The sequence below is a fragment of the Hemicordylus capensis genome, chromosome 11, assembly GCF_027244095.1.
Source record: "Hemicordylus capensis ecotype Gifberg chromosome 11, rHemCap1.1.pri, whole genome shotgun sequence".
Taxonomy (NCBI): Eukaryota; Metazoa; Chordata; class Lepidosauria; order Squamata; family Cordylidae; genus Hemicordylus; species Hemicordylus capensis.
Genome location: NC_069667.1, coordinates 10,967,635 through 10,984,655, shown reverse-complemented (window position 1 = coordinate 10,984,655; position 17,021 = coordinate 10,967,635). Strand labels below are relative to the sequence as shown.

The window sequence follows — 17,021 nt, the reverse complement described above, 5'->3', positions numbered from 1 at the left end:
GGGATGGGGGACCTTGGCACTCCAGCTGTTTTTGGACTACAACTCCCATAATCCCCAGCCACAGAGGCCAATAGCTAGGGATTATGGGAATTGAAGGCCAACATCTGCAGGAGTGCCAAGGTTCCCCATCCCTGGTAGGCAATTTACCCATTTTTGGCTGCTTTTCCTCCTCTGCGCAGGGCACTGGGCTTGGCCTGGGATTCCCGCAAGTGAGCCACAGAAGCTCCTTCACACCTTCCCTCTTGGTTTCTTTTCCGTCTTGACCCTGCTCTGCCCCTTCTGGATGTCCAAGCTGTCTTTCTAAAAGTGGCAGTTCTAAGTAATGGAAATGTCCGGAATTGGTGGACTGAAAGAAAATTTCACTTGGGGAGGCAGAGTTTTCATTTGCGGAGGCTTCAACCTCGTTAGTCTCCCTCTCACTGCACCCCTCACAGTGCTGCACTTCCCTGCAGCAGGAGGTGGCAGCAGAACAGGCAGTACCACTACTCCACACTGCCGGTGCGATGACTGCTTTCCTTTGCTGGACACTCCTTAGAAAGGTTTGCCCTGCTGCCGTTTCTGCAGGTCAGACTGCTGCTAAATCACAGCAGGAGGGGCAGTGAAATAACCGACCACCACAACTGGGCAATGATTTTAGAGAAACAGTAACTGCATTCCAGCTGCATCGGGCCCACAACCTATCAGGCCCACAGATGCTTCTGAGAAGCCCACAGGCAAGAGGTGAGGGCATGCCCCCTTCTCCTGCTGTTGCTCCCCTGCAACTGGTATATATGTATGTATGTATTTGATTTATAACCCTTCCAAAAATGGCTCAGGGCGGTTTACATCACAACAAAACCAAATCAATTAACAATTAAAATCAAAGCTAAATCAGTTAAAATCATTTAAACAAACATTAAAATCATTAAAAACCCTTGCTAACTTGGCAGAGACACCTTTTAATATGGCGATCCTCTTTATTTAGCAGGGGGAGAGTAACTGGCCCTATCCACCCCCAGCACAGGACCTCCAGGGACTGTTGCTGGTGTCTATCTTATGTTTCTTTTTAGGCTGTGAGCCCTTTGGGGACAGGGATCCATCTTATTTTTTTGTTATTTCTCTGTGTAAACCACCCTGAGCCATTTTTGAAAGGCGGTGTAGAAACCGAATGAATGAATAAATAAAACCATGCATCTAATTAAAAGCCTGAGTGTATAAATGTGCCTTCAGTGCCTTTTAAAAAGTTGTCAGAGATGGGGAGGCTCTTATTTCAACAGGGAGCACATTCCAAAGCCCAGGGGCAGCAACGGAGGAGTCCCGTCCCCGAGTAGCCGCCAAACGAGTTGGCAACCAAAGATGAACCTCTCCAGACGATCCTAACAGGCTGTGGGGCTCGTTGTGAAGAAGACGTTCTCCTCAATATCCAGGGCTTAAGCTGTTTAGGGCTTTATTGAGAGACCTCCTGCCCCCTCTCCCCTAGTAGCTGTGCCCCTGACCTGTCCTCCATGGATTCTTCAGCATCTCCAGCTTTTTTGCAGTGCTGGCCCGTGGCCAGGGGCCTGTGCAGTGTCACCATGGATTGTGAGATTTCCTGGGGGTCCAGAAGTTGGAATGGATGCAGCCCTATCCTGTGCTCACCTGACAAAAACATATTATCAGGAGGCTGCCTGCTGCTGTGCTGAGTCAGGCTATTGGGTTATGTAGTGGCAGCAGCTTCTCCAAGGTTTCAGGCAGGAGCCTTTCCTAGCCCCCTACCTGGAGATGCCACAAGGTGTTGGACCTAGGACCTCCTGAATGCAAAGCAGACCATCTGCCACTGAGCCACGGCCCCGTCAGAGGGGAAGGCAACTTATTACATCCCCCCTCATCAAGAAGCAGTTTTAGGCTAGATAGGAGGAACATCCTAACTCTCAGCGCTGTGGGCAGTGGAACAGTCTGCCATGGGGACTGGTAGGTTCTTCATCTCCAGAGGTTGGCTGAAAGCCAGAGGTGAGGCACCCATCTCTCAGGGATGCTGGGGCAGTTTCCTGTACTGAGCAAGGGGAGGGGACTAGACGACAAGAATGTGATTTCATGCAGAGGAATGAGAAGGCGGAGGGTATACATTTACAGGAGGATTAGACTGCCATCATCCGGCCATTGCCTGATACAGCTCTGCAATATCCTCTTGGAAATGAGACCGTCACAATTGTACACAGGAAGCTAATTTGGCATTGTCTAAGGATTTTATAGTTTTTATGTTAACTGCGGCTAGATTATCCATTGCCCAATACTGGAAGCATAAAACCATGTCTTTGACACCTTGGTATTAGTCTATGTGGCATATTGACCCGTATTATTCGTCTTTGAGCGGGTCAAGCTAATTCTAATTTTTTTAATGATATGGTCAGATTTTATTCTGTTCACAAATCAAGATAATTTTAGTCATTCATCTAATTATTTACATATCTGGAAGGATCGTTAATGGATGTCATTATGTATCAGTTTTACTATTCACGTTTATGTATTGTCTTCTTAAAATAAATATTTTTAAAACAACAACAACTGTACACAGGATTCCCCTAACAGAAGGGGAATGGAGGGATGGAGCCACTCTGGGAAGAGCAAAAGGTTTCAAGTTCACTCCCTGGCAGCATCTCCAAGATACAGCTGAGATTCCCGCCTGCAACCTTGCAGAAGCCACTGCCAATCTGTGTAGATAGACAATACTGAGCTAGATAGACCAATAGGTCTGACTCAGTATATGGCAGCTTCCTATGTCCCTAAGGATGATCTCATAAGCCTACTGGAAAGTAGGCTAATAAGAATGGTACAGAACATTTATTTTGCTTTCTCTTCTACAGATAATTATGGGCTGATCACATTGGCTACTTTGAGTAATGCATGCAGCAACTATTATAATTCTTTGAAGCTTAATCTGACCTTTCAGCCAGACTAACCTAATAAAGCTGTAATGGAATTGAGTGCTTGAACTTACCTCACTACAATCTTGTGCTTGTTCACCCCCATCAACATGATTGGCACAGTTCTGCAATTAAACACCTAAAACTATTGCTATCATGTCCAGCTGGCCCAGTAATAATACCATTTAAAAAACAAAACAGAAATAGTTTGAAGTACAGATAAGGGACTTTCCACAGCTCAAAAGCGTTGCAGTAGAAATGCAGGCAGGCAGAAAGCGTGCTCTCTTTGATACTTGGAAGCCAATATGAATTCTTAACTGGTTTCAATATCCATGGATCTAGGACAGGAGTGGGCAAACCCCTGTTACTGAACTACAACTCTCTCCCATGAATGTTAGTGTGTTAAGGAGACAGACTACTCTGGTCACAGCTTACATCCAGACTATTCATGAACAATCCCACTGGAAGTAGGTTTGTCCCATTAATTTCAATGGGAGTATGCTGATAATTTTCTTAAGCCTGTCAGTCAGTCTGAGGGGAGGGGTATGCTCAGTTTCATCAAGTAGTCAGCCAATCAGAAGACCAGCAGGGTCTCCCCTCTCTTCCTGCAGCAGAGAAATTGCTTCAAGCCAGTGATGCTCCAATGAAGAACAAGTAGCTAGGGATGAGCACGGAAGTGGTTCAGTGTTCCTTTTCTGGAGCGCCGAACTGGTTCGAAATGCTGGTGTTTGAGACAGTTCAGAGAGCAGATGGTGGTGGGGTTACTTTAAGGAACAAGGAGGGTAACTCCTACTTGCCCATACCTGCCCCACTGCTTTCCTACCAGCACACTGGCTGGCGAGGGAAGTGGTGGGGCAGGGATGGATAGGTAGGAGGCACCCTCCCTCTCTTAAAGTAACCTCCCTGCCCTCCTGGGAATGCACACAACTGGTTCCATGCACATCCCTACAAATAGCAACGCTGCAGAATGAGGCGGCAAGAGAGCTCAGAGTATTCCCTGGGAGCCCTTCAAGTACCCCTAGAGGTACCAGCTCCCCCTGCTGGAAACTCTTAACTATTGATTGGTAGTGAGGATAAACATAACCATGTACACTGTTCTGGGCTTCTTGGAAGAGCAGGATAGAAATGTAAATTTCATTTCACCATGGAGACAGAATGCTAAAAAGTAACAAACCAAATGCTGAATTCTCATGTCAAGCTTCTCAGATCGTATGCTGAACACTGACACTACAATCCTAGAACTAGTCCTGGGAACCAGCACAATACTAAGCCAGTTTTTTCAGGCAAGTTTCACCTGAGTTCAGTGGAATATACTAAGTCAGGATATGACTATTCAGCCATAAACCAAGAGCTAATCCCAAATGTGTGTAGAATTGCAACCCTGGCCACAAAACATGTTTCCCAAAGAAACCTGTTTTAGTAACTCCCCATTAATTCCAGATCAAAGCCGTTGTGAGCACTGAATTCTGCTCAAGACACAAGTCCAGGAAAAAGTGGCAGCAAGGCAAGAAACCAGTAGTGCCAGCATGGTGCAATGCTTATTGCGCTGGACTAGTACTGGTGAGATCATTCAACCATGAAACTCTGGATCAGTCACTTCTCTCTCAGCCTAGCCCACCTCACAGGGTTGCTGTGAAGATAAACCACCATGAACACCACACTGGGCTCCCTGGAGGAAGGGTGGGATACAAATTTAAATATAAATTCAGAACCCTGTGCAGAAGGACACAACTTAGAAAAGCTATGAAAAGTAACTTAATATTTTTGAAGTTCCAACTTCCATTACAATATTTTTGAAGTTCCAACTTCCATTCCAACTTTCAAGTTTTGTTGCTTTTTATTATAAATATTGACATTGCACTAGCAACTTCTATATACAAATGAAGTACAAAAGGGGAATCTTATGCAGTTTTGGATTCTGACAACTGGAAGGACTTGCCAAACACTTCCCATATATAGACAAAAAATATTCCCATTTACCACCCACTTTGGGCAAACACTGCAGCAGCAGCATCATACAAGAAGCTCTTCTTATATGGAAAAGAAGCACTTTGCGGAGGCAAAAAGGAGCACACACCATTTAAGTCCAGCAATAATGTTTCTTGGAAAGTCCAGATGCACTCCCTTCAAGTTCCTAAGCATTTCCAAGGAACAGCGGGCAAGGAGATGCAACAGACCCAGGACTGAAGGAAACGGACCCTTACAGGGCAACCAGAACCCACTTTGGGGAGACCAGGGTAGGTGACGGATAGAAGTGCGACTCTAGTCAGCTGCCTCTATATAGGCTGCTGCATCCTTAAAGCAGGGTAGGTGATGGATGGAAGTGTCCCTCCTGAAGATCTGTTCTAGTGAGTCAGACCACTTCTATGCAGGTCTTCTCCACACCCTTAAAGCAGGGTAGGTGATGGATGGCAGTGCCAGTCCTTAAGATCTGTTCCAACCAGTCAGGCCATCTCAGCATCCTCGACACAAGGCCTGTCCAAATGCCACACCTTCTCGGAGAGGCCTGGCTCAGACCCCCTGGCCGGAGGGGCTGATCATCTCTTGCACCACCAGATGGAGGAGGTGGTTCTGCTCGGGGCTCAGCAGCGGCCAGAGCGCCTTCTGCAGCACTTTCAGCGCCTCCAGGGCTTTCTCCTGGCAGGCCATGACGGCGGACTGGAGCAGCAGGAAGAGCTCGGGCGGCAGGTAGCCGGAGGGGGCGTCCAGGGCCTCCCAGGAGTACTTCTCCAGGGTCTGGGCGTGCTCGGGGAGCAGCTTGGAGGGCGGCGGCTGGAGCAGCAGCAGCAGCAGCACGCGGGTCACCTCGCAGTGCAGCAGCTCGTCCAGGAAGGCGCCGGGCAGCTGGCTGGTGGGGGCGGACGAGGCAACAGCGGCAGCGCTGGCACGGGCAGACCCTGGCGGCGGAGGGGCGGCAGCAGCAGGGGCGGAGGAGCCGCCGCCGCTGCCGGCCTGGGCCAGCAGCTGCTGCTGGGCCTGCGTGAGCACGGCCAACGCGCCGTCGTAGTCGCGGCCGAGCAGCAGGCAGGAGGCCACGTGGCGCAGGCAGCGCAGCGCCTCCAGGGGCAGCGGGGCGGCGGCCAGCAGCTCGGCGGCGCGCAGCAGGGCGGGCACGGCCTGGCCCGGCTCGCCGGCGGCGCGCAGCTCGGCGCCCAGCTCCAGCCAGAGCCCAGCCGCCAGCGCCGGCTGGCCCAGCTCGAGGCGCAGGCGGGCGCCGAAGGCCACGCAGCTCTGAGCGGCCGGCAGGTGCTCGGCCAGGCCCAGCCCGGGAGGGCCCCCCTGGCGCGCGCGCAGCTCGCGCTCGTGCCGCAGCCACAGGCGCGCCGCCTCGCCCAGCGCCGCCGCCTCGCCCGGCGCGTGGCCCAGGCTCTGCGCGCAGCGCGCCACCGCCAGCTGGCACCAGGCCGCGTAGGGCAGGCTCTCCTGCGCGCGCAGCTCCCGCGCCAGCGCCGCGAACTGCTCGGCCGCCTCCGACACGTTGGGCTTGCGCAGGAAGCGGCGCCGCAGCTTGGCCGACACCAGCCGGTAGCGGGCCAGGAAGTCGCCGCCGCCGGAGCCCGGGCCGGCCTCGCCACCGGAGCCCGGGCCGAAGCCCGAGGAAGGGCCGCCCGCCGCGCCCGGCACCGAGAGCATCCTGCTGCCTGGTAGTGTGACGCCCGGGGAGCCTGGCAGGAAGTGACGACGACACGTTGCCTTGGAGACTGGTCCCTGCCAGAAGTGCTTCACCGGAATTGGGGGCGGGGCTAAGGGGCCCAACGTCACGCAGGGTGGCTCCTTTTCGGCCCTTCTGCCGAGGTTGGCCTACAACACCCATAATCCCTGGGGATTATGGGAGTTGTAGTCAAAAACAAATGGGGTAGCTAAATTGAGCAGGTGCGTTAGAGATAGGACTTGGCCGTCTCTATGAGGGGCGTCGAGGGGTGCTTGTCGCCAGACATCCCGCCTACCAGGTGTTCTGTCCATGCCCGCCGGGGTGGATCAACTTGGCCCTCCAGCTGTTGTTGAACTACAACTCCCATCATCCCCGGCCTTGTGGCTGGAGAAGGTGGGAGGAGTTCAACAACAGCTGGTGGAGGGTCAACAACTTCGCCCACCTCTGCGCTGTGTTCACTTTCAAGGCAGCAGCAGCTGCGCGCTTCTTAATTGGAAAAACGGCCTTAAAATGTTTTTAAATATCTCACACATGTACCCCCGCTTTGGTTTGTTTTGTCTTGCTAGTGCTTTTCACTGCATAGATTCTACATTTAAAAGTCTGGAAGGAAGCTAATTATATTTTGGTTGGTTGGTTGGTTGAACATATTTCCATACCGCCCAAAATTTGCATCTCTGGGCAGTTTACAATTAAAATCGTTTCAACATTAAAATCAAACAATTAAAATCGTTTCAACATTAAGATCATTAACATTTTAAACCCCACATTAAAATTAAAACTATAAAGCTGATTAAAAGCCTGGGTGAATAAATGTTTCTTCAGTGCTTTTTTAAAGTTGCCAGAGATGGAGAGACTCTCATTACAACAGGGAGCGCATTCCAAAGTCCAGGGGCAGCAATGGAGAAGGCCCCTTCCTGAGTAGCCGCCAGACAAGTTGGGAACAATCACAGACGAACCTCTCCAGATGATCTTAACAGGCGATGGTGCTCATGGTGAACAAGACATTCTCTTAAATACCCAGGGCCTAAGCTGTTTAGGGCTTTATTACATTTTAGGCTACCTATTCCGCAAAAAAACCTCACGCATGGTCTTCCTTTCTGTTCTCACAACAATGTTGTGAGGTAGATTAAGCTGAAATAAGACCCCTGTTCACATGTTACACTGAATGCATGTACAATCTGTATGCATTTGCAGATACATAGGCATGGGCAATTATTCACACTGTACTGAAGGCTCTTTGAGGGTGTCAACAGGCATGTGGACAAAGGTGATCCGGTTGGCATAGTATACTTGGACTTCCAAAAGGCTTTTGACAAAGTTCCCCAACAAAGGTTCTTGAGCATACTTAGCAGTCATGGGATAAGGGGACAGGTTCATGTGTGGATTGGAAACTAGTTGAAGGATAGGAAATGGGCTAGGAATAAATGGACAGTTTTCACAATGGAGGGAAGTAAGAAGTGGGGTCCCCCAGGGATCGGTACTGGGACCAGTATTAACTTGTTAATAAATGATCTAGAAGTTGGGGTATGCAGCAAAGTGGCCAAATTTGCAGACTCTAAACCAGGGATTCTCAGCGTTGGGTATTGGACTTCAACTCCCATAATCCCCAGCCAAAGGCCACTGTAGCTGGGAATTATGGAAGTTGAAGTCCAATAACATCTGGGGACCCAGTGCTGAGAATCCCTACTCTAGACTGTTTAGGGTACGTAGTGAAGTCCAAAACAGATTGTGAGGAGCTCCAAAAAGAGCACTCCAAACTGGAGGAGTGGGCAACCAAATGGCAAAGGTGGTTCAATGTAAGCAAGTGTAAAGTGATGCATAGTGGGATTTAAAAAGCCAACTTCACATAGATGCTGATGGGATTTGAGCTATTAGTGACTGATCAGATCTTGTGGTCGTGGCTGACAGCTCATTGAAAGTGTTGACTCAGTGCATAGCAGCTGTGAAAAAGGCCAATTCCATGCTAGGGGTCATTAGGAAGGGGGTTGAAAATAAAAATTCTAATATTATAATGCCCTTATACAAATCTATGATGTGGAAAATCTGGAGTACTGCGTACAGTTTTGGTCACCATATCTTAAGAAGGATATTGTAGAACTGGGAAAGGTGCAGAAGAGGGCAACCAAGAGGATCAGGGGCCTGGAGCACCTTCCTTATGAGGCTAGGCTACAGCAGCTGGGGCTCTTTACTTTGGAAAAGAGGTGACTAAGGGGAGACATGATCAAGGTGCATGGAGTGGAGAATTATGCATGGATTAGAGAGAGTGGAAAGAGATCATTTTCTCTCCCTCTCATAACTCTAGAACCAGGGGTCACTCAATGAAACTGAATGTTGGGAAATTTAGGACTGACAAGAGGAAGTACTTTTTCACATTATTATTAATTATGCAGTTCTTTGCTATGGGATGTGGTGATGGAGACCAGCTTGGGATGGCTTTAAAAGAGGCTTAGACAAATTCATGGAGGACAGGTCTATCAATGGCTACTAGTCTGGTGTCTAGGGGCCATCTCCAGCCTCAGAGGCAAGATGCCTTGAAACAAGATGCTGGACTAGATAAGCCTTGGGCCTGATCCAGCAGGGTCGCTGTTCTTATGTTCTTATGCACCTAAAGCTGTACAATTGCTATCTGTTTCCTGTATTTGAAAGGGCCTGTACCCAGTTCCACTATTAAAAAGAGCACATACACACAGTCATTCTCACAAAAACAACTTGTGCATGTGTACAAGTTGCATGAACACATGACAGAATATCTGGACAGGGATACAGTGATAGGCCTAATGTCACTTAGTAAACTTTGTGGAGTTTTGATGCCAGTGCTCTCTCCGTTCCTCAAACTAACCCTTGCATCACACACTGGCTTTCCATGGTGTGGAAGCCTTTAGTGGGCAGAACCTTGGACTAGAAAGTCTTTTGGTCTCACGGCATCCCTTATTCATTGATTGATTGATTGACTGATTGATTGGATTTCTATACCGCCCCAAACCAAAGCCTATGATGCCAAGGTCGGATTTGCTGTCCTAAGTTAAGACAGGTGGTCCATCCGTCTCCCCTTTACCAGCAACTGTCAAGGTACTCCACATAGACCTCTCCTTCACTTTTCAATGAAGCTTGAACTGGAGAACTGGATGGTCTGTTCCCCTGTTTGATGATGCCTTTGGATCCCTGCAATGTCGCTGGCATTGCTGGTACTCAACCAGCTGAAGCACAGGATGCTCCCTGGCTAACCCAACCATAGTGTCATACCCCCGAGGTTCTCAAGCCGCGCCCCAAATTATGTTGGACTACAGTTCCCATCACCTCCCCGCCCCAAGGCCACTGTAGCTAGGGATGATGGGAGTTGTAGTCCAACAACATCTAGGGACCCAAGACCGTGGTCTTTTGCATCCTCAAAGTGCTGCTTGAACAGCCAGGCGAACTCTAGGGCAGCGACTTTTCCTCCTGTGACATTTGCATCCCAAGCAAGGACCTTCCGTGAAAGCTGTTCAGAGGCACCATTTCAAGTGCCTTCTACCAACTTAGAGGGGTTTTTTGAGAAGTCAGCCCGCATTTCTTGATGACTGCAGCAGCTTGGAGTGGTTGCTGATCACTGTGAACCAATGCCACTTCCTCTCTCAGGCATATGATCTACTAACCTGACCTAGTTCTGAAATACCACCCGAGACTGAAAATCTTCACCAAAGAATACAAATGTGACAGATATTTAGATACTGCTTTCCAACAAAAGTTCCCAAACTTTTGCACAGATATACATACATAAATAAAACGGTTCCTTGTTGTCAAAGGGCTCACAATCTGAAAAAGAAACATACGACAGACCCCAGCAACAGCCACTGGAGGGATGCTGTGCTGGGGACGGATAGGACCAGTTGCTCTCCTCCTGCTCAATAAAGAGAATCACCACTTTTAAAAGGTGCCTTGGCTCAGTTAGCAAGGGAGAAGTGGTGGTGAGAGGTGGGGAAGGAAAGGGGGAAAGGGGTCATCATTGAGGGGAGCAATAGACTATTCCGTCAATATGAACTCTGAAGACAATCCTTTTTCAAAGGCATGACACCTATGCAAAATCATGAGGGGACACCGGATGCCTTTGGGTCGTTTATGAAACTGAAAATATAATTAAGGGCTGCGACATCATGGACAGTGTGATCTTAAGCATGTTTACCCCAAAGCAGGATTGTCTGATTCTCCGCTGTAGTGGTTTTTATGGTTGATGTCCTCTTTATGACGGGATGTTTGTGACAGAGTTGCCTTAACTATTTATAACCTGATGTCTATTTATAAACTGATTTCTTGGATGAGTATATTCTCTTTTGTGCCTGGCTATGGGTCTGGTGGGCCACTGTCCCACCTATGGGGCAGGTGAGCATCTGATGGGTCACTGTGTGAAACAGGATGCTGGATTGAATGGGCCTTGGGCCTGATCCAGCAGGGCTTGTCTTATGTTCCTATGATTTTGAATGGCCAATAGATAGAACGACTTTAGACTGCAAGCTTCATTGCAGAAGAGTGTAGAAGAGGCATCCACTCCCGTGGGTGAAAAGGGGGGAATGCCTCTTACAAGATGATGCTTATTTGCACACATGCATTGCCACAAGCTCCTTGGAGAAAGGGCAGGATGATGACAAGGAGGAGGAGTTGTAGTTATTATTAAGAGAATACTGTTTGGGTCTAGAGATGCCCAGGTAGGGAAATTTACAAACCACTCCTCCCTCCCCTATTTAGGCTACAAATGACTAAAAGAGGTATGTGTAGGCAGATGCGTAAATACCTTTCTCGGCTTCTGGGGACTTGCTTGTTCTGCTGTCTGTTCAGAGCTCCATCGCCTATCCATCTTCAACAGATTTTCCCATTCCTGGAAACCCTGTGTTTCACTTCACAAGTTAAAGAGGCCCCACGTGGATCTTGCCAGCAAGGATCCTTAATAAAGTACATAAGGAGTCCCAGATTACCACAGCCAATGAGTCAAGCCTGTATGTATGTATGTATAATATTTATACCCCACCCCTCCATCATCACAACATCAACAGAACGGATACCATGCCAAGTAAAAATATTAATAAAGTTAAACAAGTTAAAAGACCAGGCTAAAACCTCATTTAAAATTGAATTAAAAGTTATTAAAAGAAAGCTAAAAAAACCCCACAAACCCTACCAGATACAGGCAGCAGATAAGACATTTAAAAGCCTCTTTTAAAAGAAGTGTTTTCTTTTAAATTGGTTTTTTTTAATGAAGGGAGGGAGCATGGCGAAGCTCTTCAGGGAGGTTGTTTCTGTGCAATATTGTGTCTTGTCCACACTATTGTCGAAATATGAGGGCTGTGTAGCTCCAAGAAGCCACCTCTTGCTTCGAGTTCAATTGTCCACCGGAAAGATTGCCATATTCTGGTTTTCCAAATCTGGGTGCCTAATTTGCAAATTATGTAAATTGGCTTGAAAATAATTTTGCATATGAAAATTTGGGAAGATATATTTAGATAATAGTTGGGAAGATATATTTGCTTGACCATTTTCCTTGACATATTAACAGCAGCAATTGAACCAAAAATAAATAAATAAATGCACAGCTCTAATTAAGGCTGCAATTTACACACTTATTTGAGAGAAGATCTGACTGAAACCAGTGGTGCTTGCTTCTAAGTAGGCATGCATTGAACGTAAAGCCAAGGAAGTCCTTAAACAATACAATACACAGGCATTCACATCAAAAGCAAGCTATCCTCTCAACCGGATAGAGGAGAGCTGGTCTTGTGGTAGCAAGCATGACTTGTCTCCTTAGCTAAGCAGGGTCCACCCTGGTTGCATATGAATGGGAGACTAGAAGTGTGAGCACTGTAAGATATTCCCTTTAAGGGATGGAGCCACTCTAGGAAGAGCATCTGAGGTTCCAAGTTCCCTCTCTGGCAGCATCTCCAAGATAGGGCTGAGAGAGATTCCTGCCTGCAAACTTGGAGAAGCCCCTGCCAGTTTGTGTCAACAATACTGAGCTAGATAGACCAATGGTCTGACTCGGTATATGGCAGATTCCTTTGTTCCTAACTGCCCAATACAGATCCCTTGCTGATAACAAACAAGGCAACATTCATCAGGGGATTACTGTACTTGTGAATGTGAAACCCTCCCAGCAAGCCTCCTGTGCTCTTCCTTAATCCAAGTCCAGTAGTTGAGCAGAAGAGTGACTGCACATTTTGCTCTAAAAAAAATTAAAAAATGAAAGCTGAAATCTGGGCAATTGGTTTGAAATTGGTTTGAAATCTGGGCAATTGGCTAAGCAATCCAAGTGAGATGCTTAAAATCCAGGTGAAACCCGGAATTCTGGGGCGGGGGGGGGGGGCATGGCAACTCTACCTACCCCTATCCCTTGCCTTGTTTCCATTTTCAAGTAAACAGAAAGCAACCTCTTTCACTTCTGATTTCTTCCTGCAAGAGTTAGTGCTGACTGAGAAGACTTTGTAAGTTCTGGGTAAAAACCTCAGACCACAAATATATATTTTCTGAGTCACTAGCAAATTAATATAAAAGGTTAGGCAGAGCGATGTGGTTCAGGAAATTCTTGTCATCAGCTTGACTTTTTAAAGGGCTGAGAGATCTGAGCCGTGAAGCCAGTCCGTGGTGAGCAGATGTCCCAAGAGGAGCTATTGAGGTATGTAAATGCTTTGTTGAACCTCTCAGATGGAAAAGAGGGGGTATTTACTGGTTACCACAGAGGACTGGAGCAGGTTTTGAGGTGGGCGTATCAGTTCCTTTCTTACCGACCCTAAAATGGTTATTGCTAGGGGGAGAGAAAGAAATACAGCACAATAGTACTGTTGGAAATTGATGGACAGTATTCTCAAGGATAAAACTATTCAGCACATAGAAGAACAGGCCCTGCTGAGGGAAAACCAGCATGGCTTCTGCAAAGGTAATCTTGCCTCACCATCCTTTTGGAGTTCTTTAAGAGAGTCAACGGGTGTGTGGGTAAAGGTGATCTAGCTGACATAGTATACTTGGACTTTCAAAAAGCTTTCAACAAAGATCCTCATCAAAGACTCTTAAGAAAATGTAGCAGTCATGGGATAGGAGACAGGTTCATATGTGGACCAATGGTCTGACTTGGTATAAGGCAGCTTCCTATGATCCTATAACTGGTTGAAGGGCAGGAAACAGAGGGTAGGAATATAGGACAGTTCTCTGAATGGAGGGAAGTCAAAAGTGGAGTCCCCTGGGGTATGTATGGGGACCAGTGTTTTTTAATTTTTTCATAAATGATCTAGAAGTTGGGGTAAGCAGTGGGGGGGGGGGGCAAATTTGCAGATGACACCCAAACTATTTAGGGTAGTGAAATCTAAAAGAGATTGTGAGGAGTTCCAAAAAGAACAGTTTTTTGAGAACAAGCTGGGGGAATGGGTAACGAAATGGCAGATGTGGTTCAGTGTTAGCAAGTGTGAAGTGATGTATATTGGGGCAAAAAAACCCTCAACTTCACATATATGCTGATGGGATCTGAGCTGTCCGGGACTGACCAGGAGAGAGATTTTTGGGGTCGTGGTGGACAGCTCATTGAAAGTGTTGATTCAGTGCGTGGCAGCTGTGAAAAAGGCCAATTCCATGCTAGGAATTATTAGGAAGGGGATTGAAAATGAAAATGCTAATATTACAATGCTTTTAAACAAATCTATGGTGCAGCCACATCTGGATTACTGCATACAGTTTTGGTCACTGTGTCTTAAGAAGGATATTGTAGGACTGGGAAAGGTGCAGAAGAGGGCAACCAAGAGGATCAGGGGCCTGGAGCACCTTCCTTAGAAGGCAAGGCTACAGCATCTGGGGCTCTTTACCTTGGAAAAGAGACGACTAAGGGGAGACATGATCGAGGTGCATAAAATTATGCATGGAGTGGAGAGGGTGGACAGAGATAATTTTTTCTCCCTCTCTCGCAACACTAGAACCAGGCATCATCCCATGAAACTGAAGGTTGGGAAATTTAGGACCAGCAAGAGGAAATACTTTTTCACACAGCGCATTATTAATCTATGGAATTCTTTGCTATGGGATGTAGTGATGGCCACCAGCTTGGATGGCTTTAAAAGGGCTTAGACAAATTCATGGTGGACAAGTATATCAATGGCTACTAGTCTGGTGGTTGTGGGCCACCTCCAGCCTCAGAGGCCTCTCAATACCAGTTGCAGGGGAGCAACAGCAGGAGAGAGGGCATGCACATACCTCTTTCCTATGGGCTCCCCAGAGGCATCTGGTGGGCCACTGTGTGAAACAGGATGCTGGACTAGATGGGCCTTGGGCCTGATCCAGCAGGGCTTTTCTTATGTTCTTGTGAGAGCTGCTGTCAATCAGTGTAGACCAGGGATTCTCAACATTGGGTCCCCAGATGTTATTGGACTTCAACTCCCATAATCCCCAACTGAAGGCCACTGGGGCTGAGGATTATGGGAGTTGAAGTCCAATAACATCTAGGGACCCAAAGTTGAGAATCCCTGGTGTAGACAGTCATGAGCCAGATAGACCAATGTTCTGACTCCCTCTAAGACTGCTTCCTGTGTTCCTGTTTCTATACCCACCTGTGACAGTTATGAGTCTGCCAATAATCTGTAGAACCAGCTAACCATCTTCATCTTGGTTTCTCCACAGAGCTATGGGTACCCTTTCCCCTACTGGCGAGTACCCAAAGAACAGCTCGAACACATCTGTGTGTGAAATCCAAGATGGCTTCCTAGCGATCACTCTGCCCGTGATGTACTCCTTCATTGCCATTGTTGGCCTCCTGGGCAACCTCTCGGCTCTCTGGGTCTTCCATTTTGGCACTCAGAAGCTGAGCTCCATCACAGTGTACATGAAGCACCTTGCCATCTCGGACCTCTTGCTTGCCTTCTGCCTGCCCTTCCGAGCGGCCTTCCAAAACCAGAGCGGTCCTCCCGTCCTCTGCAAAGTGATCGGCATCATTTTCTACCTCACCATGTACGTCAGCATCTTTCTTCTCAGCCTGATCAGCCTGGACCGCTACCTCAAGATCATCAGGCCCCTCCAGCAGTTCCGGATCCATACTGTGGCCTACAGCACAGCCCTCTCCAGAGGGGTGTGGTTATTCTGCGGTTTCACCATGCTTGCGTTCTTTTTTGAGAACAGGAGTGGGGCTTGCGGAAACAGATGCTTCCACTTCAAGCGCAGAAGCGTCCAGGGAGCAGTCCTCAACATGACCGCAGTGGCCACCTTCTTCTTCTTACTCCTCATCTTCCTCTACTCATATGGCAGGATTGCCCTTAAGCTCTACAACGTCTCCTTAAAGACGACTCAGCAACAAAGCAAGAGGAATAGCACCAGGGCTGCCCTGAAGACCTTCGTGGTCTTGGCCATTTTCGTCATCTGCTTTGCCCCCTACCACGTGGTCCGGGTGCCCTACATTCTTGCCCAGGTAGGGGTGATCACTTGCATGGGGAGCACCCAGGCCCTGCACCTTGCCAATGAACTCGTCCTTGGCATCTCAGCCCTGAACTGCTGCCTCGACCCTGTGATCTTCTTCTTTCTTTCTAGCAGTTTCAAGAAAGCCATGCTGAGTGCCACCCACGGGAAGCTAAAGGGGGCCTTTCAGAAGAACCAGGGGGTCTTTGGCCCCAGAAAATCCATTACAGACTCTAGGATCCAGGGGAGCTGAGTTTCAGATCCAGGACAGATGGACCTCTCAATATCAGACAGTCCACAAAAGGGTGCCTTCAGGTATTGCAGCATTTTGCCACCCTGCTGGCATTCCAGCAATCTGCCACCTGAGGCAGCCATCTCATCTTGCCTCATGACAGGACCCACGCGCCAGCTGACAATGTTCAGACAGCTGGGGCTTCCACCTAAATGGTGCCCTCAAAGCTGACAGCTCAGTTTGTTTCCTTGCAACAGAAAGGACTGAGAGTGTTTGCAGTGTAGTGGTTAGAGTTGGACTAGTACTGGGGAGACCCTAGCTCAAATCTCTGTTCAGGCATGAAGCTCAAAGGAAAAACATAGGAAGCTGCCATATACTGAGTCGATCCATTGGTGCTTCTAGCTCCGCATTGTCTACACTGACTTTTAGCAGTTCTCCAAGGCAGGAGTCTCTCCCAGCCCTACCTGGAGATGCCAGGGAAAAAATGTGGGGCTTTCTGCATGCAAAACAGATGCTCTGCCACTGAGCTACGGTTCCATCTCCTAAGGAGAATATCTGACAGCAGACAGCAATGTAGTCAGTCATCCAAATGCAAACCAAGGCAGTCACCTCTCTCAGCCTAACCTACCTCACAGGGTTGTTTTGAGGATAAACATCACCATGTCCACCACTCTGGGCTGCTCAGAGGAAGAGTGAGATATAAACATAAAGCTAGGTTGGTAGGTAGGTAAGATAAAAGTAGTTTAAAAAACAACTAAGATGTACAGTGCATGCATTAGTTTTTAACAGTCCGAAGCGAAACAGTTCAGGACAAAACGTGCCCAGTAAAAGGAAGAGATGGAGGGCAGTAGGGATGTGCAAACAG

At 48.0% G+C, this 17,021-nt stretch overlaps 2 protein-coding genes across 2 annotated transcripts; one reads left to right on the top strand and one right to left on the bottom strand.

Annotated features, from left to right (window-relative positions):
* Window positions 1-4,700: 4,700 nt before the first annotated feature.
* LOC128335270 (40-kDa huntingtin-associated protein-like) lies at window positions 4,701-6,638 on the bottom strand. The gene has a single exon (XM_053273257.1). It carries the CDS (start codon window positions 6,513-6,515, stop codon window positions 5,394-5,396), a length of 1,122 nt encoding a protein of 373 aa, XP_053129232.1. The 5' UTR covers window positions 6,516-6,638; the 3' UTR covers window positions 4,701-5,393.
* Window positions 6,639-13,149: 6,511 nt separating this feature from the next.
* On the top strand, window positions 13,150-16,177 carry LOC128335596 (probable G-protein coupled receptor 34). Its single transcript, XM_053274140.1, has 2 exons — window positions 13,150-13,171; window positions 15,157-16,177. The coding sequence occupies exon 2, from the start codon at window positions 15,161-15,163 to the stop codon at window positions 16,175-16,177; it is 1,017 nt and encodes a 338-aa protein (XP_053130115.1). The 5' UTR covers window positions 13,150-13,171; window positions 15,157-15,160.
* Window positions 16,178-17,021: the final 844 nt, after the last annotated feature.